Source organism: Thermobia domestica, chromosome 4, assembly GCF_964235325.1.
Source record: "Thermobia domestica chromosome 4, izTheDome1.hap1.1, whole genome shotgun sequence".
In the NCBI taxonomy this organism is placed as follows: Eukaryota; Metazoa; Arthropoda; class Insecta; order Zygentoma; family Lepismatidae; genus Thermobia; species Thermobia domestica.
The window spans coordinates 3,513,691-3,540,528 of record NC_137457.1 but is presented as its reverse complement, the minus strand read 5'-3'; the positions used below and the strand labels follow the sequence as shown (position 1 = coordinate 3,540,528).

Below are 26,838 nucleotides of genomic sequence, written 5' to 3'. Positions count from 1 at the left end.
ATAGGAGGTTTGACGTCGACAGTCCAGAGAAATGTTGTCAGTTTATGGTTGAGTCTGAAAGTCAAGTAAGTCAGATAGGACGCTTAAGGAAAGGTCCAATGAGGGCATAAAATATGTAAAAATTAAGGATAATAAGGGTATAGAATGGTATAAAATGGTAAATAAGGGTATAAAATGCATAAAAATTGCGGATAAGAGTCCAATAAATGTATAAACCTGAGGATATGATTCATAATTAGAGTAAAAATGCATGTTTTGTTATAACAATGTATGTTATCCAATTTCGTATCTGGTTACGAGAATGTGAGTTCTGCATATATCCATTTTAACTGTTCGGAACTAAACTATCGCATTATAAGCTCGAAAATACATACAGGAAGTAAACCATATATCTTTATATTGTCTTGATTATTTGCTCACCCGTACAATCAAATTATACAATAATATCAATACTGTAAACATCACAAATATGAAAAATTAATTTTTGAAACATATTTAATATGATATCACATTAATATCAACATATACTTTCTTATACAATAATATCTAAAAGTAGTTACCGTGTGTGATATAAATTCCGGACTTTTTCTCTCGAGCAAAACGTTACATTAATTTCATTACTATCACTGTAGTACTGAATTAATCTTTTGACTAGTAGACACTAAGAGAATTTACACTTATTGTATAGCTGTGCTAAACTATATACATAGTGTTTACGTTGTATCCAACAGTTAATATACAAACCGAACATTATAAAATGTGTGCTTATTATAAAATGTTATTCTAAGTATACAATATTATAATTAGCACACCCACGTTTGGTGTAATACACCTTTGATTCGAAATTATTGTACACTCTTGTCCAAAATGATTGTCGCATATCTATAACTGTCTTCTTGTAAGAATATAATATGATAATAATTTTACAGAGTACTTTTAATATTGATACTACGTGTATAATCGGGAAATGTATATATATATATATATATATATATATATATATATATATATATATATATATATATATATTGGTAAATTTCATAAGAAAAGAATTATAAATACGAAAATTAGAAAGAATAAAACAAAATGTCGTTAAATGGACAAAAAAGTTTTATTTTCGTTTTATTGTTCTTATTTACTGCTCTTTTGACATGAAATTTGCCACATACATGTTTTTGCCGATTATACACATACTAACTTTATAAGAAATACCGGGTGAATTCTTTATCAAATTATATTCCTACAACAATACATTTATAGACATGCGACAATAATTTTGGACATGAGTGTACATTACATTCAGAATTGTTAGTACACGTCTTATATAGCTTCGGTGCTAAAAGGGAAGAATAAACTCCAAAAATCCTAACAATACATTTCAAGACTGCCGATATGAACATACGTGAGGTTCAGAACTGTGGATACCCGTCTCATATAGCCTCGATGTAAAAAAAGAAATGATAACTGTACATCAACCGAAAAGTAGAGATGAATGTACATGAGGTCCAGAACTGTAGGTATCCGTCTCATATAGCTTAAGGTATTAAAAAGGAATGATAAACTCTTAACAATCGTAAATTTTACATTAATCAGATTGTCTAGCTGCTTTGTGAACAAATAGTTAACGAAATCATCTCTCACGAGGCCAGGTTCGATTCTGGTGGAAGCTTACGTATATCAGACACTACAGTGCAACTGTATGAAGATGTCTCACAGCCTCGGTGCTGAAAAACAACGTTAAACTTAAATCAAGTGTTATAAAGCAACCCTTGGATCTTTCACTTACTAAATGGGTTAAGTTTCTGTCTTTCCTGCAGTAAACAAACGTTTATAGCCACTAATTCAGTCTTGCGTGATACAGAGTTCGATTCTCATGGAAGCTAATGTGATTTCAATCCCACATCAAAAGTGTAGATTTGCATCTCACACAACTTCGAGGCTAACAAGGAACGTTAAGTTGTAGGCATAAATGACAAATTTTCACTATATAATAATTACCTTTTTAGGCTCCCTTGTAGATAGCGCTCTCATCTTTGACGCGTAAAACTGGGTTCGATTCCAGTGGGTGCTCATGTAGTTTGGTCACTACGATAATACTGAGCACACACCTCATATAGCCCCGTTGTTGTAAAGATATATTACACTTTAAACAAGTCAATTAAGATCGATAAGGATATCCAATTCCTTTTATGTCAATTTAATTTCTACTAATTTCGTTTGCAAATTATAATGGATCTGAAGTGCAAAAATAGCGCAAGGAATAAGTAATTTGAAGTACAAAACAGATAATAAAATAAAACTAGACATGCTTTCTCGATTCAACGAACTTCAATATTAATCATCTTACCTAGCTGTGCATCAGTCTAACTCAATCCGAAATTCCATCTCGCTGAACTTAATCCTTACACTACGTCATGAATTCTCGAATTCACTCACCTTCGCCTTTATGCTCTTACTTTCCATAATTTTAGGCAGCCTTTATAGATTCTCAGCATTAGGGATTGCCTATAACAGTGAGTTTAGAATTTATGAAAATGTCCACCTCTGTTCTCAACTTTTGAGTAAATTTATATCACACACAGCTTACATTTCTCCAAAATATCTTAAATCGACAGCATCATTTGCTTTAACTTTTTCTGTCGAGAATCCTTAACATGATTTCTCATTAATAAGAAGATTACAATCAAAGTCAGTACAACACTAGTTACAATCCACGGAATTGGATTCGTGTAAAATTTAGAACTGGATGAGCTTTTGGAAATCGGTTCTGGCGTTTGGTGCACAACGTGTAGTGCGCTGATCGAACAGTTTTCTCTGGGTTCATAATCAGATGGAGGAACGATTGGTTGACTTTTCACTACGTCATCAGCAATAACTACATTATTATCTCTTGACTTTAATGTTGTGGCACTGCGAGTCGTCGTCGTACTAGTTACATGAATCCGATTATTACTCAATCCAACACAAATTTGTCTCCCGTTCAGGTAGCCATTCTGACATTGTTGTTGACCTACACCAGGCTTTCCAGTGACAAAGTTCCGCATCCAGGACTTGTACTGAAGATGTGGATTTCGTTGTAGTAATAAATATTTCAGATCGGGGAGATGATGTATAACTTCCAAATGGAATACTTTCAGTTTATTACCTTGCAAGGACAGTTTCCTCAGTTTGGGAATACCCACAAAGTCATCTACAACAACTTGAATAATGTGGTTATTGCTTAAATCAAGAACTTCAAGCATTGACAGTCGAAGATGAGGAACTTTCACAAAAGAATTGCTGCTCAAATTAAGCACTTTCAGTATCGAGTCGAGGGAAAATACTCCATGGTTCATGTGCACCAAATTATTTGATGAAAGGTCCACTTCTATTAAGTTCGGAACACCAAAGAATGCTTTCTTTTGAATTGTTGTTAAACCGTTATCTGTTAACCTAATACATACCAATGACTGAAGGCTGCGGGCATAGAATGCCTTCTTCGGAAGTTCATTAATATAGTTGTCATTAAGACTTAAGCACTTAGTCTGGGGTCGAATGTTCTCAGGTATGAGAAATAAGTCTTTATCGTCGAACACTTCTGTGTCTTTTTCGTTGCAAGGACAACGTGATGTCAAAGCACTTTCTAGCTGGAAAAGTAGCACAATTAAAGCGGTAACAGACATCTTGGCAGTCACTCGTGTCGCCTGGAAAAGAAATAATATATAGTTCAGTAATGATACAAATACTACCGAACATGTTTTCAAAAGAGGAAAATTTTGCTTAAAATATTTTAAATGAAAGAAGACAACACCTAAAAGAGGAATATTAGATGAACAATGGCCAATGGCAGATATATATATATATATATATATATATATATATATATATATATATATATATATATATATGAGTAAATGACAAGAAAAGTGAACCATTCTGAAGAATTTCCGGAAATGAAATAAGTAAGCTTGTTTCACATGTAAAACTATGATAGACTTCCAAACTTGTGCATTCAAAACAGTAATCAGAAATAATAAATCTGTAACTTCGTAATAGTACAAAGAGAGCATATGATAGAACCTAATCTCATATCAAAAAAGACATTACTTACTACCTATATCTCGGTCTATTGAAAAAACAATATTAAAACAGAAAGTGGTGATGGATTTCTAGCACTTCTGGTTTTGGGAAATATAAAGGGTAAATGATATCTACTCTTGAAATGCTGAATCGTTTCGAGAAAACCATTTCTTGTTACCTCTTATTTATTTTGCTCTGTTACCAGTTGACGGACGAAGTGGCGGTTGTAATATCAAATCAAATGGAAAATACAGCTGGCAGTGCAAGTGTACTGCTGATTCCATGTCAGTAGAAATAACAGAGCCCTCCTATAAGGCTTCTCATGATTATAAAAAGCATGGTTTGGAAGTATAATAAAACTGAATGTGTGAGGTAACATACCCTCATATCATTAGAGGTAACATACCCTCATGTCTGTAGAGATAACATACCCTCAATCATAGAGGTAACATCATAAGTAAGTGGGAGGCAAATGACCTACACTACCCTAAAATTCGCCTTTTTATTAGGGCCTCCTGATAGCAAGGACTCAATTTTCTAGTGTCGCACATACGTGATGCCATTTATATCGCACAGCTATGGAAAATCAAACAAACCGAAAACTCGTTCTCTTTTACGACCCCTTTTTCAAGCCCCTATTTTAACATAGCAGAAATTACATAGACTAAGAACACCTATTTTCGCAACTAACATAAAAGAGAATAATGTGGGTGTACTCGTTCTCTTTTCCAATCCCTTTTATCAACTCCTATATACGAGTAACATAGCAGAAAGACTATAAGCATTTCTTTAACCTTTTTCGCCTTTCTTATTTTAGTACAAAACTAAATAGACCAGTCAAATTGATTCCTTCATTTAATTCAATAGTACAAAAAGGTACAGAAATTTATTCCTTTGTTTGGTTGAATAGGCCAAAAAAGTATAAAATGCTGAGTTAGTTAAAATGAACGTTCTTCACCTTTTTCTGCTTGGTACAAAATTAAATAGGCCACTCAAATTTGTTCCTTCGTTTATTTGAATAGCCTAAAAAGGTATAAAACACTGAACTAGTTAAAATGGTCCTTCTTTGCTTTTCTCCTTGCTATAAAAAATAGGACATCCAAATTTATTCTTTCGTTTGAATAGTACAAAAGGTACATAAATTCTGAGCTAGTTAAAATGATTCTTTTTCGCTTTTTCTGGTTAGTAAAAATTTATTCCTTTGTTTATTTAAATAGTACAAAATGATATAAAATACTCAGCTAGTTAAAATGGACCTTCTTTACTTAATCCACTAAAATTTATTTTCCTTAGTTTGTTTGAATAGTACAAAAGTTATAAAATTCTCAGTTAGTTAAAATGGCATTTGTTTGCTTTTTCCTGTTTGGTATAAAAAGTAGGACTACCTAATTTATTCATTCTTCACTTTTCTTTCTGCTTGGTACAAAACTGAATAGGTCACACAAATTCATCCGTCTCTCCGTTTAGAAGTTAAGACATTTGACCACGATGGTCAGTACTTTCGGAACGTGTAGTACTTGATGACCTATTGTTAAATGCCACAACGGCATCTCAATAGGTTGCTACGTTTACAAGTTATTCAGCCATATTGACTTTTGACCTTTGAATATTTGATCTTTGACTTCGATAGTCAATATCTGTAGGACATGTAGCACTTGATGACTTGTTACTAAATGTGGAAACAGCACCTCAATATGTCCCTCCGTTTACGAGTTATTCGGGTTTAAATTTTTTACATTTGATCTCGATGGTCAATACTTTTGTGGCACGTAGTACTTGATGACCCATTACTAAATGTGGAAATTCCACCTCAATACGTTGCTCCGTTTACAAGTTGTTCGAGTTTAAATCTTTGACTTTTGACCTCAATGGTCAGTACTTTGAGGACATGTAGTGATTGATGGCCCATTACTAAGTGTGAAAACAGTACCTCAATACGTTGCTCTGTTTACGAGTTATTCGAGTTTAAATATTTTATCTTTGACCGCGGTCAATACTTCTGGAACGTAAAGTGCTTGATGACATATTACTAAATGTGGAAAGAGCACCTCAATACGTTGCTCCGTTCGAGTTATTCGTGTTTAAATATTTGACTTTTGACCTCGATGGTAGGTACTTTTGGGACATCTTGTACTTAATGACCTATCACTAAATGTGGAAACAGCACCTTAATACGTTGCTCCGTGTACAAGTTTTTCAGGTTTAAATATTTGACCTTGGACCTAGATGGTCAGTTCTTTTAGGACATGTAGTACTTGATGACCTATTACTAAATGTGTAAACAGCGTCTCAATACGTTGCTCTGTTTACAAGTTATTCGGGTTTAAATATTTGACTTTTAACCTGATTATCAGTATCTTCGGGACTTGTAGTACTTGATGAATGCTTGTGTAATTTCTGCTATGTTACATAGGGGTTGATAAAATGTACCATAAATGGGAACGACTACGCCCTTGCTATTTGTTTAAAGTCTTATGTATTCTCTGCTGTGTTAAAAAGGAGTTGGAAAATAAGTTAGTCATACTCTCTTATTAGCTTTGCTATGTTCATACTCTCATGTAATCTCTGTTGTTAATTAGGGGTTAGAAAATGTGCTCATAGTCTAACATATTCTGTTCTATGCTACATAGGGGTTGATAATAGGTACCCCTGCTATTGGTTCATAGTCCTATGTATTCTCTGTTGTGTTAAAAGGGGGTTGAACAATAAGTCATACTCTTTTATACATAGAGGTTTCGAAAATATGTCATAGTCTAATGTGTGTACTCTTTCCTGTGTAATCTCTGCTATGTTAAAATAGGGGTTCAAGAAAATGATCATAAAGGAGAACGAATACACCTCTAAAAATGTGCCATAAAAAGATTACTATACCTAGTCAAATCTCTGCTATGTTAAATAGTGGTTAAAGAAATGCTTATAGTCTTTCTGCTATGTTATATAGGAGTTGATAAAAGAGATTGGAAAAGAGAACGAGCACATCCCCATTATTCTCTTTTATGTTAGTTACGAAAATAGGTGTTCTTAGTCGTATATAATTTCTGCTATGTTAAAATAGGGGCTGGAAAAAGGGGTCGTAAAAGAGAACGAGTTCTCGGTTTGTTTGATTTTCCATAGCTGTGCGATATGAGTGGCATCACGTATTGTGCGACACTGGAAAATTGAGTACTTGCTATCAGGAGGCCCTGAAAAAAAAGGCGATTTTTAGAGTAATGTAGGTCAGGTGCCTCCCACCTACTATCATACCCTCAGGCCTAAATACATTTTCAGATTTTAATTCGAAAGCAAACCGATCGTTGTATTCTTGTCTGTGTCAAAAGCAGCTAATAGCTATTGTAACTAGCATTAAAGTCATGCAGATCAACAGCAGTTGGAAGTTAACACCCGACTTTATCCCTCACATTTTTTTATCGGAGACCTGGCTGGCCACAAAAGTACTTCAACAGAACACAGGCACTTTATAGACACGAGTTCTGTATAAGAACCAGGATTTCCTTTCTGAACGACTATTCCAGTGGATGTTGGATGTGAGATACCACATGCGAGCACAGGATATCAGTAATGTATCACTCTGTCGTCAGGGATCCCTTATTCACTACTAGGGGTGAACTGAAGTCATTCCCTAGGCCATCTCAATCCTGATTCCAGAAATATTGCTACTGTGTCTCTCCATCATATTAACAAAATTCTCTTCCCCTCTTTGCCACCACGCATGTACAAAGATAGTATTCATTATAGTGGCATCTCTTAAGGAAGTCACATCGACAAAAAAAAAAAATAAACATTTATCGCTTCAATCTAAAGAAAGAAAGCTTACAAAATAATCTAAGTCTTGAATATAAGAACTGGAAGATGAGGTAATTTTTCTTCCCTTAGAAACAATAAAAGATAAATTTTTATCAATGTGGCTTTTTCTTCAAGACACACCATTGATTCGTTATCATACAAAACCGAGATTAATTACTGAATATAATGAGAATACTTGTAGAAAATATTTTTCATGTTACCATTATCAGTAAAAATTACTTAACATTACATCTTTATTAATTTTTAATGTGCCTTTCTGTTTCAAATTTCTTTGAAATGTCGCAGAATTTTAATGCACAACGGTCATATCAAGGGCATTATGTGACAACCATTATCAAGGAGACGGAAAGGAATATGAACATTACTTGATATAAGATTACATTTAAAAGGTAAGTGCCACCGTACTAAACTTTATCTCTCCAAATCCTTAAACTAAATCGGATTATGCGGCCGCTATTAATGAAACATTTGCTTGCAGTGTTTCTTCCAGACATGTTTTTGGGAGCATTGTTTCCCCCCAAAGCTCTGAGAGTGCCTCCCGGAGGAGGCCAAAATAATATATCTATAAAACAGAATAGTACTAAGAGGACTAACAGAATAGTAAACAGAATAGAACTAGCAGTGCCCCCCGGAACCCTTTTTCTGAAAGAAAGACTGTTTGCTTGTGAAATACCGAAAAAATTATAAGATCTTTTTGAAAAAAAAATATCCAAAGGAAACATCCCCGTATTGTAAACCGTTTATAGATTTTTTTCCAAAGAAAACTACTTACGACGTATGTTAGAATTATTAATGAAATATTTGTTTATAAGATATCAACAAAATCGTGTGAGTGATATTTCACAAAACTAAAAAAAATATCCCTAGGAGGGAAGTAATCCTTGTGATTTCTTTCATAAAAAGTAATATACGCAACATTATAGAATTATAATGAAATATTCGACTCATCGCAATTTCTTTTCAGGACAAATGAGCTATGTCATATTGTTAATTTATTAATCAAATATTTATGAAATATAAACAAAATGGCTTGAGTCGATTTTTAGAAAATCATCCGAAAAAAATCAACAAGAGTAAAACACCATTTCTCGATTTTTCCAGAGAATTGATTCATACCATAGCGAGGGGTTGTTAATGAACGTTGGCTCAGTGAAAGAACGAGGGGTAGTTAACATGGATGTAATATTGAAGGTGCAGGGACGGGCATCGTAAGCTGATGCAGGTAGTAGGGCATGCAGCTGGTACACCGGAAGCAGAATGGAATGCGCAAGAATACCTCTGCTCTAAATAATAAAAACAAAAGCAGGGAGAAAGTCTTATTTGGCATATCTTCACGACGATTCTTTCCCTAGAAATATGACTTCTTACAGCTCGAGAAATCGAATTTACACACTATAGCCTTTAACTTGTTAGCATGAAGTATACAGCTCTAGTATGTTATGGGAAGGTCCAGCGCTGATATAAATAAATATCTGACATATCACTCTTCCATGTGCAATCACTAATTCTCACCGTAAAATTGACATTTCTATGCCGACAGCTAGTAAACCTGCACCAAAAATAATATAGCCATGCCTAAAATTGATATGCACTCTACTCCTGAACTAGCATGTGTATTTTAGCGTAGGAAGATACATTTAAAAACAAGGAAAACAATTGCTTGTTCTCAGTATATTTTAAGGACATTATAAAATTGAGGATCCCCAATTTAATCGTATTAACCCAGTGAAGCCAAAAAACAACCTAGCATCGGCACGTCTACTCTCGTTGATTGGCTACTCTCGCTTCCGCCATGAATGTTGGCTCAAAATATTGCGATTTGATTGGGCGGAGCGGGTGGAGTGAGGGTGGAGAAACTGTGACGTATAGATTCACGATTTTGTTATGTAGGAAGAGCCTGCATTTTATAACATCCTTGGTATATTTATTGAATGCTAATTACGGCTACTTTAGAACTAATTAAATGAATGCATTTGTATTTTGCAGAAATTTAGGATGTAAAGGTATTATACGGAGTGCAATAAAGAAAATCAACTTTAATTGTACTATTATTTCTAGAAACTTATACTACTTCAACATTAGTTTCTTTTTCGTTTTCCATTAATTTTATTTTTCTATTATTTTGGCTACTGTTTATCAAACTTCAAACACAAGATAACACACGATAACAAAATACCCAAGCGAATGATTCGTGTGGTTGCAAGTTACAGCACACGATGATTAAACATATATTCCTATCGAATCAGCACCAACAAGTTTGAACTAAATTGTTAAACAAAATCACTGTACAGGATGAATATATTCAAAAAACAAAACCTTGAACCAAATTTCAGTCATCAATACATATAAATATTACTCTTTCAGAAAGTATAACGTTTATTCTTTTGAGAAGGGTAGGATTGACATAACTCCGTATCTTCGAGTGAAGAGAGGGATATTACTTGCTTAAACGTAATAACAAGTCGGAGAACCGATTTAACTTTCAACTATTAGGTCGAAACTGCTTTCGCATTGCAGCCAGTTCCGTTCCCATGATATTTTCGAGGGAGCATAAGTGACCTTTATGTATTAATTGCAAATGAATCATTGTGATATTAATACGGTTGTTATCATCAGCCGCAACACTTCCGCTATTATCAAGCAAGAAGAAATGTCCTAAAATTCACTTTTGACAGTAAACACATCAGTTAGAGGTGAATGATAGCCATTAATCCTAAAGTCCAAAAAGTATTTCAAGATTCTGATAAAATTGACAATTCACAGGTTATTATTATTATTATTATTATTATTATTATTATTATTATTATTATTATTATTATTATTAAAATATATACTTTTCCTAAAAATGACCGCCATTTCTGAAGAGTAGTGAGTCTTGTAAAAAAATCTAAAAACTCTATTTCATACAAAATGTTTTTTTTCTTACAAATGGATCCAGCTCATATTCTTTCTATACTTAGCTATTTTCGTCAAATTATCAAAAAAAAAAAAAATGAATGAAGTTGCCACTTCGTATGCCATTTGTCGACAATTCTGGCTTTAGCACGAGATGAATTAGTGGAGACGTTCAGCATGTCAGTGAAGTAGACAGCTACAACAACACTATAATATTATGAACAAAAGTAATTCATTTCTGATTATATTCACTATCAGTATTTAATTCGACTGACCCAAACAGTTACCTTTTTTGTATTTTTCTTGGGATTGAAGACAGAGACAGGCTTTTTGAAGCAGTGTAAAAAACTGGAATATTTTTAGCGCTTTAGAGATAACTAAACGTAGGAAAGAAAAATGGTTCCAAAACAGGGTCCATAAAAACTTGACCCATGACCAACAGACCCAGCATCCACCGTGACTCAAGGCCCACTGAACCCATTACCACAGTGACTCACTCTGAACCACGACTTACCAAGATCCAATACTCACCTTGACCCATCACCCATCAAAATTTATCGTCATGAACTCTGACCCATGATACGTGCCCTCCTCTCCACTGACTAAAGAGTTTACACTCGTAGTAAAACAAGGCTGTGAAATTATCACTAATCGGAGTTTGAATTTCTACTGTCAATCGCTTAAGCATCACCCTGTTACAATACCACTGGATCTTACCTTTACGGGACGGGCCATATTCCGATACATTTCAATTTAATTTTCATATATAATTATTTACTTATTGTATCACAGTGCTTTTCTGTGGAAAATAGGATAAAATTTCAGTCTCAAATCAAGAAAAAGTAGACGAACGTAAAAAAGGAAAACAGTGTGAAATTTGACCAAAGTGGGTCAGAGTTGGTCACAGTGGATGATAGGTCGCAGTGGGTCACGTCCGTTGACCCACTCACAAAACTTGACTCACTTGACCTACGACTCTGTAGAAACGGAACAATCTGGTAACTCTACCTGTGTCCAAGGGCGCCGATTTCTCTGTAAATTTGGGGGACTCATTCAGACGCAGAAGGTATATATTGTCATGGTACGCCAAAATTCAGGAATATTTTAATATCTCAATTCATTCAATTTTATTAATTGGTTTCAAAAAGGAAACAGTAAAGTATTGTTTATAATTTAACTTGTTGTAAGAAATTAATTAGGTTGCAGACAGACAGATTATAACATCAGGTTACGTACTGCTGATGATAGACACGAGTAATAGACACGAGTTTGCAAGTGTCACAAGAACATAAACAAATACTAAAACAACAAGAAAATGTAAAACGTTGTATAAATTTGTGTTAACAATTACACATTTTCAAAATTAGGTAAAATTGTGAAAATCGCAGACGTAAACTGTCTGGAGAATTTGGTCAATGAGAGAAAAAGCAGAAACTGTGATTTCAGCACAGTTTCGGCACAGAGATGTAAGAGCTGCAGAATTTGTAATAGAACAACAACAAAATTCGTCATCATGGACATTAACATAAAAAGGTTATGTTAGACTGAATAAGGATCAGTCACAGGAGGTCTGTTAATGATTAGTCATAGGAGATCCATGAGTAGATCTGTCGGAGGAGATCCGTTATTGGTTCAGTCAGGAAGGATCATTCTCAGTAGAGCAGCTATTGGGAACCAACTGTAGACAACAGCATTTCCAGTGGACATCCATCCACTGAGTGGAACTTAGACGACGAACTCCGTGTCCAGGAGTTCGACTCCAGTTTACGACGAGGTATGTAATAATGCTTCTTTGTTACTCTCGAGTTGACTGATTCACCAACAGCTTTATTAAATGTGATTTAGCTATTTTACTTAATACTTACATCACAACATCTGACTCCAAACTCTACTTGAAAGATAATCCAATAAATGAATAATTTAAAGTTAAACGCTCATATTCTAATTTATTCAATCTCCTTCGCATATTAAGTATTGATAAGGTTGATATACGCTCCCGCAAGGAGGTTGAAAATATATATATGGAGATTTTAAGAAAATTGCACTCAAATTATACCAAATATTGTATATTCATATATACAATAGGAGGGCCCACGTGAGCTTTGGGGGACACGTACCCCCTCGTCCCTCAGGATCGGCGCCCTTACCTATGTCCATCTCTGCACAATACGCATTAACACCCACTCCATATTATAGAGTCTTAGATAATAATAAAAATGTTAGAACTAATATTTGGTAACTTTTGATGATACACTCTGTAAAGAAAAAATAGCGACACTCGCTCAGATATGGTTTTCACAACATACACTAACCAATATGAGTTTTTACATGAATTGCTGATGATATTACAATGCATATTCTTAATGAGCAGCTCATTCTTAATACTTGCGCCGCAGCTTCAGGTTTCTTATATGCATATAATGAATTTATATGCATATATTAGTAGCCATGTGTGTTTTCAGCAAAAACGACTGTGGGAAGAATTATACATAAAAGTATGAAAAATCAACAATAATAGCACAAAACAAAAAACGTAATTTCTTAAAAGTAAGACATATTGTGTACGAACATTGAGAGGTACAATACATCAAACTAGATTTCGTATGTGAACCATGGGCTTTAGGACTTGCAGGGTAATCGTCGAGGCCTTTTGGTGACAAGGCTATTGTAAAATGCAACCTTGATTTCATTGAATCACTCCCGGATTATCTGTTCCGAAAGTTCTATTCTATCCGAGATAGTTGTCTATTGAGTCTTCTGCTCATATCGACCCAAACTTTACAATTGGATGCATGTCAGGTGAGTTTGGAGGCCACATGAGTTTTTGAATAGTCATATTCTTACACCGTATTAACGATTTTCGTTCATTGACATGAAACATTTACGTCCTGGAAAATGAAGTAGTCCATATCTTCTTCAGGAAAGTTATCTTTAGCTGTTCGAAGAATTTTACGTACCAGAATTTGAAGACATTTTTGTACATCAAATGACTCTTCACATATATCAATTGTTCTGAGTCTTTGACACTGAAGCAAGCCCACACCATCACTCAGTAACTGAATATTTGCATCTCTTAAACAAAATCCGTATCAAGTTTCTCGCTCATTCGTATCCACAACTTCACACCACTATCGTTTCCAACTATTCTAAACATTTTAACGGAGAAAACAACATGCTTCCATTTGTCATAAGTCCAAGTAGCATATTGCCTCACAAACGTACGTGTTGAAGTCTTCAGTATTTTTGTTAGTTTCGACTACCCAGACGGTTTTTTCTTCGTAATATCCTCCTCATACAGTTAAGACAATACAGTCGTACGACTGACTGCAGTTCCAAGATCAAAACGATTTTTTGGGGAAGTCATTCCTTAATTCTGCAGTGCCATTGATTTTATTTGGCGATCAGCTCTGGGTGATGTTTTCTTTTTTTCTATTACACTGTTGACGAAGGGATGATTTCTTATACTATTTTTGCTTGTGAATTACTCTTTCTGCCGTCGAATGGTAAATTCTGAGTATTCCAGGCATCTCCCTTAACTTAGCTGTGCAAAGCAAGAAGTATGTCTTGTTCACGTGACTTCTTACCAATCATACTTGTTTACAGTTCACATGTAGCAACAATTTCATACAAAAACAACACTGCACAACAACAATATTGCTACTTGACACTGTTCAAACAATTACAAAGCATAGAGCAATCACAAAATGCTAATTACCTGGGCTTACACATCACAAATGCAATGCAGAATTCTCACCCCAATAATTTACGAGACGCTCTCAGGTGCCATCTGGAGAGAATATTACTGATACATAAATAATTAGTAAGCGCCATTGTACACCATAGGTGTCACAGATAATGGAAATGAATTATCACACTCATAATTTCCTTCTATTCCTCTTCTAGCCGGCTGCAACTATGGTTTTCTGTGTAAGTTTCCTTGAGAATTGAGGTGTCGCTATTTTTTCTTTACAGAGTGTATAAATAAAAGTTACATAGCAATACTTACGTATCATGCAGCTTGCAACAAATATCCAATACAACGTGCGTATGATAGCTTAAGCTCCACAGTGGCACGGAGATCTAACGTACACCACTTCTGATGATGAATGAATAAGAAAAAGCTCTTTGTCATAAGATTTTCTTTTGATAAGAGTAGTGATGGTCTAGAACATTCCAGAGAAATATAGAAACTTCTTTCTTTTGAATTTACTTGATAACAATAAATCTGTAATACGGAATTGAAGATAAGATAAAAAAATGAATAAGGTTTCTTTCTTGTATTTGGCGTAGCAAAGAACTAACGAGCATTTTGTTAGTAAGAAACGCCCACGCTTAGATAAAGTTCTGATTGCGCATTTTATTCTAATTTGAGGATGCTTAATCCAAGGATACTATTTTTAAAGATACCCGTTAATTGAGTCAGGAATAAAAACTATTTCGAAGCTCAGATATTTATTTACGGACCAGCTTTCGCTCTCAGAACAGTTCTGACGGTGGGTGAAATGGATTCATGAAGATTGTCAACAGTAGAAAGCGGGAAATCACAGCATTCTGCGTGCAGTCTATCACTCAGTTCCATGAGAGAGAACGAAGCGGAAATCTTTGTTGGATACATGTCTTTAAAATCGACCACTAATGTTCAATTATATTCAGGTCCGGAGATTGAGTGGGCCAAGTGAAGCATTCAACTTCCCCCAGATGAATCTTAAACCACGCCGCGACAGCTCCAGCTGTATGATTGGGCACATTGTCATTGTAGAAAATAAATATATATCTATAAATAACATCTGAAACATAAAATGCACATGGTTCCCTCAAATACTGACATAATTAGGGGAATAAGGCGACTGAAAATAGTCAGTACAGAACACGTTGAAAACCAGATTATTGATGACCATACCATCATAGAGCAACCCAATTAGCCTATCATACGCTTATTTGGCATCTGTCACACATAAGCACGGTCTGTGGTTTCAAACAAAGTGTACGATGACTCGTCCAACCATATCTCACGTTTCCAGCGATCAGCGATCTATGTTGCATGTCCACTGCATCATTTGCCGTAATGCTAAAGGTTATGGCCTCTTATTAAGATTTCGACGGTCTAACCCAATCCCATATACCCATGTGATGTAACTCGCGACAGACTGTGATTTTCGATACAGACAATGGAAGGCACTGCTCGAATTCAGCCGCAATAGCACGGTTTTGAGTAACAATAGGCTTTATGCTCGGCAGGACCTATCATTAAGACCTATTGTTTTTCGCTAAGTTTTGTAGACCGACATCACCTTTGATATTCTTCCTCACAACATACCCAAAAGACTTTCCACTTGCGTCACACTCGCACCATATAACCGATCGACAATAATTTGTCGTCTCTTTGCAAATCGAACAGGTTGTCCAAACACTATTACCCCTTGCTTAGTTCAATGTACATTCCTGTTCTACTGCTTCTCGCGTAGAACAGAGTTGTCATAACACTGCACTTCCCAGAGGCAAGAGATGGGTTCGTTGCTTGACAATTGCCAACCGAGACATCTCATGTGTTTCCAACTGCAGGCGTTCCTATTACTTTGATAATCATCTGTAGATCGTCTTTCTAAACCATTCGCTTCAAAAAAAAATTCTGTGACGTCGTTGTTGGCTGCTTCAATTCTCAAACACAGATGACAAGAATCATAAAGGAAACCTAGCGTTGAAAAAAGCAATGGTGCCAGGTAAAACAATAACATACATGGTTTTGCAGGTAAGCTATTAGTGAATCTATTAGTGCGATTTCACTGTCAACCTTCTTTTGTTCATTCTCCTCTCTCGCTCTACCCTACTCAGCGTCTTCTATTTCTCTGCCACTACACTGGGTAGTTCCTACATAGGTTACATGAAGGTTAGTGTCTTGAAGAGATGTCAAATCGTTGACTGGCGCAAGCAGTTCGTCGATAAGTACCTTTACTCTTTTGACCTTACCGCCACTCATTACTTATGCATCCTACATTTCTTCACAGTGAAATTCTACCACTGAGAGACGAGATGGTTGAGCAGAATATGCCTGATTCGCGGAAGAACCGAACTCCCCTTACAAGTCAAAATCATTCGTGACACCGATCCGCAGTAGAAATTTACCAGAAATCACTCCGCAAACCTCCCGCCAAACAGGCGGTAGTGTACAACCATAGTCACAACTATGGTAGAGTAAGCCGGGGCGTCATTTAGGGAGGACAGGAAGGGGCATTTGCCCCCCTCCTGACACGGGAGAGTCTCACAAGTTGTAGCTAAAATCTGATTGCCGTATAGCACATCTGATAGAGCATGATGAGAAATGAAAATGAGAAAAAATTAGGGTGCTATGGACCAGAAAGATAGGAGCTAGGGGGCTTCAAAATTTGAATATCCAAAGAATTATATTATGGAATTATGTGCGTTTAAAATAAATATCTTGAAAACCGTTAAAGTAATCAACACAAAAGCTGCACAATACGTGTAGTGAGAACAAAATGCCATATGGAAAACTACAAACAGTGTTGCCATAAGTGAAGCAGTGTTGCAAACTCTGCATAAAATATTTTGTTTAAAAATAGCACCATATACAAGTGTGCACAGATTTAAAATGCACTATTATCACTAAACATAACAGTGATATAAAGGGTGTATAGTGGTACAGTGTTTCCCACAATTGGAGTTACAATGTATAACGGAGAAGTCCGATACTATAAGTTTAGTTCAAATGCATAACACAGATAGTATAACATAGCAAAATGTCAGCAGTATAACAAATCATTGATGCATTATTGAGAAACGAAATTGAGTGATGTCATTTCTACGTCCTGTGTCAGCTCCGAATCTATATAGGAGTGTAACGTGGGATCCGAATCACTATGAAAGAGAATGATTGAAATGAAATGTAAGGTGAAAAGTACAACAAAAACATGTCCGAGGAGGGGTTGGAACCCGCGATGCCTAATATGTCGGTTTTCTAGCCTTCAAAACCACACGGCTATCCTGGCCGACTGAAAACGAAATGAGGTAGTAATAAAATAAATATATTTCCAATGTGAATATGGTAATATTACAGTGTACAAACATAATCATATGGTATGTAGGAGATGAAGTAAAAGAATGTCACTTAACACGAAAGGCAGAAACGAAGAAACTACTCCTCCAAATACTGAGAAGATGCTCGAGAACCAGTTTACAGAAATAGAAAACACATGTTTCTTTCCTCGCGTGTATCATTTTGCTTTCGCGAGTTGTCTGTTTATTCATCGTGGCTATAGAAGTGTAATGCAAAATCCTCACTTGCTTCTAGTGCATTCCTTTATTACCCCCTATTACATGATCTTTTCTTGTTATTTAAAATAGTTACAGAGAATGATGAGTTTTACAATATGCGTTTACAATTAAATAAATTCGTTTTGAATTTTCGCCCGTAATAGTTTGAATATTCTAACACTAGGAATTTCATTAAAGGGAATAAAATAATCGGATTGCAAGGGCGCCCATCAGGAGGGGCAAGGTGGGGCAATCGCCCCCCCCCTAGAGGAAATTGTACTTCAGAATATCGAAAATCCAATAGAATTTTTACATTAGTTATAGCAAAATTTGAAACTATTTTTGAAACGTCGCTTATACTGCTCCTCCCCACACAGCAAGGAATATTTTCTCAATCAAAAGAAAATATTTTCCTTGGTTTCCAAAAGGTTTTCCTTCTCTGGAGATTTCCATCCTGGTTCCCCCAATGTATTCCGAACATTTCCCGAAAATATTTTTCCCAAAATGTTTGTAAAACATTTCAGAAATTACCGGGAGTACATTTTGAGAATGCTTGCCGGAAAGTAAATCCAGGAAAATATTCACAAAATATATTAGAAATATTGTTTTGGATCTAATTTAATATGTTTTCACTGTTGAAAAGGGAAATATTTTTGAAATGATACTAAAAATGTTTTCCATATGTGATACGGAAAACAATGAAACGAAATATACTCCACATATTTAAAAAATGTTTTCTAATACGTTATTTGCAACATTTTCTATTTTTACGAGAAAACGTATTAAATGTATATTATAAAAAACACTTAGAATATTTTAAAAATAAATTATTTCATAATATAAGAAATATTTTTTAGTAATGTTTTAAAAAGGTTTACTTAATTTTTACAAAAATATTTTGGTAATCTTCTCCTATAACTTAAATGAAATATTTTCGTATGATATTTTAGTATTATTTCCAGAATATTTTATCAAATTTTGAATATAAAACTTTAAAACAGATAAAAGGAAACATTAAAAATGAATAGAAAAATGTTTTCCATTCTGTTTTGGAAAATATTTTGTGTCTTTAGTGAACAACATTTTCTGATATAGGTCTATTATAGAAACATTTTTACATTGTTTCCAGAATATACTCTTCCGTTACTGGAGAAAACACATTCCTTGTTAGATCTGAGAAGTATCCCAAATATTTGCCGGAAATATTTTTTAAAATGTGTTTGGAGAACATTTAATGAAGTACAGGAAGCAGTGGCGTTAAATAAGCTTTCCGGGCTTAAGCCCCACCGAAATTTGTTTTACTATATTAACGTAAATGAAATATCCTGCACAATTTTCACATTTCCAGGAATAAAGTTAGCAAAAATTCCCTCCACGAAACAAAATCGTAAATACGCCACTGACAGGATGTGCATTTTTAGAACGGTAGTAGGAAAATAACGTAAGGAAAATTTTCACAAATTGTAATAGAAATATTGTGTTGAATGTAATGTAATATGTTTTCAATGTTGAGAGCAGTGGTAAAAGTGGATCTGAAAAGGTGGGGGGAGGGTAGGTAGCGGATGACGTCACGCCGTTGCCCCTGACTATCTTTGACCATTGTATTTTTTTAGGAACTGGGGAGACGCCGTACATATTTTTTCCAGGTGGGGGCGGCTTCCCCCCGCACATTTTACCCCTAGTTGAGAGAGAAAATGTTTTCGAAGTAACACTAAAAATGTTTTACATAGGGTCTACATGATAAAGAAAACAGAATAGGCCTGTGAACACAATAAAATGTTTTCCAACATGTCATATGCAATCTTTTCTATTCTTACAAGAAAACATATGAAATATAATTTTTAAAATATTTCGAATATTTTAAAAATAAATTCGTTCGTAATATGAGAAATATTTTTAAAACGCCTATTAATTTTGTATGGAAATGTTTTTGTTACCTTGTCCTGTAACTTAAATGAAATATTCTCATGCAATATTTTAGAATTATTTCCAGAATATTTTATCGAATGTTGAATAAATTCTCTCACAAGAGTATTGTAGTAGCATTATTACCAATCACTAGCAGCATCAAATAAATATATTTGTTAAAGTTTTTAATTTATAATATCTTGTGTGACAAGCCATTTATTTGAGATTGCAAAATAGCATCGCTACATCAACCGTCATTTGTTTATCACAAGTACCAGCATTCCTGGCGCGATATGTTGAATTTGAATGTTGATCTGTCTCTGTCACCTTATCCCCACCTGTTCTTACTGCTTATTATCTTTATTTACAAAGATCTACGTTATTTAGCATCTTATAAGCATCTCTAAAGATTCATTTCAATTCCTCATCTTTTTCTTTTGATCATAAAGTCTATAATTGCCGGGAGAGCGATCTTCGCTAAGGCAAGTTGCAACCACAGAAAAAGAAGAAGCTGTCTCTGTGAAGTTGTGACAACAAGAACTTACAAGAAAGGTCGGTAAGTAGAACGATTACATAAAATAATTTAGCTTTATTGTCTGTAAAAGTTATGACAAATGGTAATAGTTAAGAACAGCTACTTCTCATCTCCCGTGCGCGAGGATACATCTTACTGTTGCACTACCTAAACACCCTAAGTACAAGGGCAAGAACTCAGTCTATTACCTACTTTTTAACATCCTAGATAGTCAATGAATAATTCCTGAAAGTATGGCATTTCTCGTCCTTCCCTAAATGGGAAGTACGGCTCCTTAACTATAACCTTACAAATTTATGTTTACAAATTAATAAAGGTCGTGGGAGACTAGATTTCTACTTTTTATGTTTATACATAAAATACCGTGCAGGTTTCTTTTGGCTCACCATTCGAAATAATTGCTAAAAAATGGATTATTTTTATAATTTTCTTTTTATTGTCTCCTAAGTGATTTTCGATAGGCGATTTGAAATACGTCACATGGCATAGATGAAATTCAAAGGGAGCGTCACAAGTAATTTTCAAGAAATTACAGTTTTTATTTTATGATTTGCGTATATATATACGGGGCCGGATGTATGACGTAAAAACTACAGTGCAAAAAATACAAATCAGCCTGTACTACGTGGCCACTAAAAAGCACCAATAGGCAGGGCTCTAGAACACAGGTCTCTCTTCCCATTTATCTGTAATGTAGACAGAAATCAACGTGCCCTGCGGGGCTCTAACCCGCTTTCACTTGCTAACGCTCGCTCGGCAATACTATGTGAATTAAATATTTTACTTTGGTACAGAAAAAAAATCTATTAACCTATATGGGGACCTGTGTTCTAGAACCTTCCCGCACCAATACTATCTGAATCAGAGCAGGGCGAAGGTGGAGGACAGCAGGAGCAAGTGGATGCTTTCCAAAGGGAAAAGATGTGGGCAAGTGTACTTTAGGCAAGGCAGTGGCAATGACCAATTCATCTGAACCTGTTCCTGCACTTAGTTACAGTTCCCAAGAAGGAAAGACAGAAAACAACGTGCACTGCCGGGGATCTAACCCGCCTTCACTCGCTAACGCTCGCTCGGATATTTGTACTTTATAATGTTACTGCCTTGCCCAAAGTAAAGAGTTACCAGGTGTATATTACCATTTTAATGACAGTTTTACTTCTGGCGTGCCACTGGCGTGTTTCTTTCAGGAGTAATGTTCCGGGTGCATTGCTAATACTATTCTAGTTATTATTATAAACGTATTGTTTTGGATGCTCCGGGGGGGGGCACTGCCCTCCCAAAAACAGGTCTGGAAGAAACACTGCTCGAAATACTTAGTGAGATATAATTCTTTCACCACTTTCTTTCTTGTGTATTCAATAGTTTTCGCCAAGCGAAGTATAAATTTTTCACTTGGCATAGATAAAATTCAAGGGGACCGTCAGAATTAATTGTCGAAAAGTTACAATTCTTTTACGATTTGCGTATTTATACTGAGTCCTGATGTGTGGATAAGAAGTACAGTGCAAAAAATAGAAATCAATCTCTGTTAGGGGGCTACTAAAAAGCACGAATGCCATCTAACCAAGTCATGGAGGGTGAAGGTGGGGCCCAAGGGGGTGCTTCCGAAGGGAGCAGGCCCGTACTCTTCTATTTTGATGACGGGATAATGGCGCGTATATTACCATTTTAATGACGTGTTCACGATTTTTTTTAGGGGAGAGGAGCTTGGCTAACTTTGTTCCTGGAGATGAGAAAATTCTGCAAGATGATTTATTTACTTTAATATCGTAAGTACAATTTCAATGGGCTTAAACCCGGAAGCCCCCCCTTAAATACACCACTGGGTTATAATAATTGTGGGGTTCACTCGAGCAGACGTTTACACCGAGAACAAAATTTATAGGTAAAATGTGAAATATTTTTCGTGAAGGAATAAGAGTGTGAATGTAAGTTATTTCTGTCATTGCACAGCTTATTGAAATGGATTTTGAATGCAAATAGAGTAGAAGTAAGCGGCGGGAATTTCCGGTTCATACGTCAGTTGTGAACATCTGCGATGGCCGTAATGTGATTTTTTTTTTAAATTGTGTAATAGAGAGAGAAGGATTATAAAGTTTCTGCAGAGTCATGGTATGGTGAAGCGCGTAAAATCAATTGCGCAAAGTGTGGAAAAGATGTATTCACAAGGAAAAATTCAGAAGAGGCATAGCATTACATACACTATTTTCAGTCGTAAAGGTGAGAAAGAAAGGGGGTGTAACACACGTGTATTAGCTGTGAAAGGTATTTTTTTAAAGCATCGAAATTAAGTGTTTTTGAAGATAAGAATAATTACAAATATTGTAAATGACCATTATCTTTTATGCGTACCCCTACCCCCTGTCGCTGACGTGCCTGCTCCCTACGCTGTCACTCGGGCCCCTTGCTGTGCTTCTGCCCTGACTTGGTGAAATAGCGTTCTTGTTTTTTACTGGCCACCTAGCACAAGTTGTTTCGCTTTTTCTTTTAGAGCTCCTCATTTAGTGCATAGGGGGGCGCGGTTGCTTAGTGGTAGAGCGTTCACCTCCGGTGCTTGGAGTCCCTAGTTCGATGCCAGCTCGCGCCGTGTCGACTTTGTGGTGAACAAACATCGTGCTCGTGGGTTTTCTCGGGGTTGTCCCGTTTCCCCCCACTTTCTTCATTTCAGTCATTTCTCATTATCACCGTCTTCTTTTAGCCTAAGCGGCATAATCGTGGGACGTTAAACTTAAGGATTTTTCATTTAGTGCATGTTCTGCAAAAAGAAACCGGAAGATGCAAGAAATGCGTCAAAATTTGGTAGAACAGCCTGCTCGAGTATTGCCTAATTCTGTGTGCAGGTTTACTATTGGCGTGCCGCTCGAAATATTTGTTGAAAAATTATAATTCTTTCGCTAATTTTATTATTGTCTCTTAAATGATTTGCGGCAGGCGAATGTAAATATTTCACCTAGCATATATAAAATTCAAGGGGGCCATCAGACTAGATTTGCCGAAAAATTACAATTATTCTAGTATTTTATTGTATTCAGGGTTTGCCCAAGTGGGCCCAGCCCGGAAAAAACCACCGGTTTTTTTCGGGTTGGACCCACCTGGATTTTTGAGATTTTCGTTAGTATATTATTGGTGCAATTAAGGTGATCACATTGGAAGTGATTCGTATCAGATTTTGGACTTTCCTTGGGTAAATTAGGTGCTTTCACGTTAAGGTATACAACATTCAAAGTAAGGCCTTTATAAAGTTCTGAATGCACTGAATGCATTTTAAAAAGCCGTACCTTAGATTGAGATAATTATAGAACAAATTAATGTATGAAATGTGCTTATATCCTATTTGAAGTAAAATATGCAATTTTATATTTTAGAAAATACTTTCCGTGAATAGTGTGCTCGCTTACTCGGCGACGCCGAAGGACATTATCCTTCATACATCTTATGGGTTTAGGGCCATAGGTGCTGGTAGTACTAGTAAATATGTAGTGTATTAATAAAACTATTAGTATTATTTTTTATAATCTTTGATGGTAACACTGGTATTCTTCAGTAGAGTTTGTTTTCCAACAACAGTTTAGTTATTTGTTGCTACTTTTCAAATAAGCTTTCTGTAGAATCAACACCAGCAATAGCGTAAAAATTCGTGTCAAATTTAAGAATCTTAATGCTCGGAGTTTTGAAGAGTGCGTAACGCTTACTATTTCAAGTGCTGCATTCAAACTTTGTACTAGTGGAAGTTTCGATGTACAGTAAAGAAAGCTTGCATTTTCGGAAAATAATAATAAACCTTCGTCGCGAAAGAAGTGCTCGGGAAATTCCCGCAATTAAACGCACAAAGCATCGGAACTGAATACTTCAACAATAAAACTATTTGAAAAAAATGAAATGAAATCTTTCAGTTTTACGTCCCACAATTATGCCTGTTAGGCTAAAGGAAACCGTGATTATGAGAAATGAATGAAATGGTGGAATGAACCAAGTGAAAGGAAACGGAAGAACCCGAGAAAACTCACGAGCACGGTGTTTATCCACCAAGAAGTCGACACGGCGCGAGCTGGAAACGAACCAGGGACCCCAAGCACCGGAGGTGAACGCTCTATCACTGAGCCACCGCGTCCCTAATAAAACTGTTTATTTTACGCTGTAAGATATTTAGTTTCATTTAAGACATATTGAAACATTTACTTTATGAAGTAGAATTATACAGGGTGTTTCAAAACAACACCGACAACGTTTTTGAGATGATTCCTGACACCAAGATAAGACAAAAAGTATAGACCAACCTGGGTGCACAATTGCTTCCTTTCGGGCTTGTAGGCTGCCGAAAATATGAAAAGATGAATTTTAAAGGTCTATAGCGCCAAAACTATGGGACCTACCGTAGTCATGTCGAGACTTCACTTAAAAACTGAGATGTGCACTCTCCAAAAATACACGTTTCAGAATCCTGCGGTACTCACGCAACAATTTTTATAGAGTTAGCCTTGCTAGTGGCATATTATTTGGAGTACTGGCCAACTACCTTTTGTTCATGTTTTCGGCAGCTTATAACTCCGAAAGGAAGCATTTGTTCACCTAGGTTGATCTATACTTTTTGTCTTACGTTGGTGTCAGGTATCACCTCCCAAAGCGGTGTCGGTGTTGTTTTGAAACACACTGCATATATGTTAATTGTTTTAAATTAATTTTCTGGGAGAACGGTCTTGCAACAAGTGCTCGGGAAATTCCCGTAATTGAACGCACAAAGTATCGGAAGTGGACTTCAACAATAGAACCATTTATTTTACGCTAGAAAATATTTAATTTTATTTAAGACATTTTGAAACATTTATTTTATAAAACATGAGTTATAGATTGATTTGTTCTAAATTAAATTAATATATTTGTTTTCCATTAATATATTTGGTGTTCATATTTGGCGAATGTCAGTGAGGGTATTAGGCTGATTCGTTCTATATTTGTTCGTTCGTCTGCCTGTACCACACGTACAGCAGGGTACCACTTTCCGTCTTTTAAGTTTAAATTTTCAGGGTACAAGTACGAGACAAACTAAATTTCATGTTCAGATTTTGGCGGCATACCAACCTAAAATTTCAAAATGGCGGATATCCACGCCGCAGTTTTCAGTTTTTCAAGTTGAAATTTTCAGAGTAGAAGCACAAGACACTCTAAATTAACTGTATATATTTTGGCGGCGATCCAACGTAAAATTTCAAAATGACAGTCATTTTTCAAAACAGCATTGAATAGAAAATTGTTGCAAGTTGTGACAATCATAATCTTGAAATATAAATCACATTCTAACACTTTTACCCTAACGACATTGGAATATTTTTAAAAAAAACTCAATTAAACCCGAAAATACCCGAAAAACCCCATATGGGTCCAGGTATGTTGGGCTTTTTCAAAAAAGTCAGGGTTTTTCAAACCCTGATTGTATTGTATTTATTTTCACACGTTTTCATACAAATTTTTCACAACGTGAACGTATGAGTTGGACACGTCACAAGAACATTGAATGTGTACATATTTATACATTTAAATCTACATCCAATAGTAAAATAGCGTCAATTTAAGTAAAAGAGGTACAATTTTTCATTATTCTAATTTACATACAACGATATAAAACAATATAACAATTAATAAAGCATTACATTATACATATGCAAAAATATATATACACTTTAATCCTTATTTACTACAGACATTTTTAATATAAGTGATTATAGATTTGCGAGATATTCTCCTACAGAATAGAAGCAGTGCTCGAATAGTTAGTACTTGATTGCTTTATTGAAGCCGGATGTTTTGTTTTTTAAAGTGGAAGGAAGCTTGTTATAAATATTCACTGCCATAGGAAATGTACTATTCTTATGCACTTTTAAACGTGAAGACTACATTAAGATCCGACGCTTGTTTTGTATTATGCATATGAATATCTGAGTTCAACCAGAAATTGCTTGTTATACCTATCTATATATCTTTTTTTACAAATTTTAGAAGTTCATATATATATAAAGATGGAAGAGATAAGATTTCAAGAAATTTAAATAGAGGTTTAAAAAAAGTTCGAGAAGAACTACAGTGCCAAGAATAAAAAACAACCAAAAGTCATACTAGTAGTGCTTCTCTTGTAAATATAAAATACAGCTTCTGTACAATGTGTAGGAATACGGCGCCGGTGGAAAATAGTATCTTATACAGTTGTCTTTCATATGCACTTACGTATTTTATCCATCGTAAAGCATTTATAATTGTTTTACACTTGTAACGCTTCACTTATAAACCTAAAATACATGTATATTACTTTGAATTTAATTCTATCGCCTGCAGAAATTTATTTTTTATAAATGTGTCTTTTCATGCATAGTTTT

At 35.3% G+C, this 26,838-nt stretch overlaps 1 protein-coding gene across 1 annotated transcript in view; it reads right to left on the bottom strand.

The window, feature by feature from the left end:
- Positions 1-1,107: 1,107 nt before the first annotated feature.
- The window catches only part of LOC145683234 (uncharacterized), a 44,113-nt gene continuing 18,382 nt past the window's right edge, over positions 1,108-26,838 (bottom strand). The window contains exon 2 of the mRNA XM_081754603.1: positions 1,108-3,683. Within this exon, the coding sequence (XP_081610729.1) occupies positions 2,604-3,662 (1,059 nt within the window). The 5' untranslated portion in view covers positions 3,663-3,683 and the 3' untranslated portion in view covers positions 1,108-2,603. The remainder of the gene's footprint in view (positions 3,684-26,838) is intronic.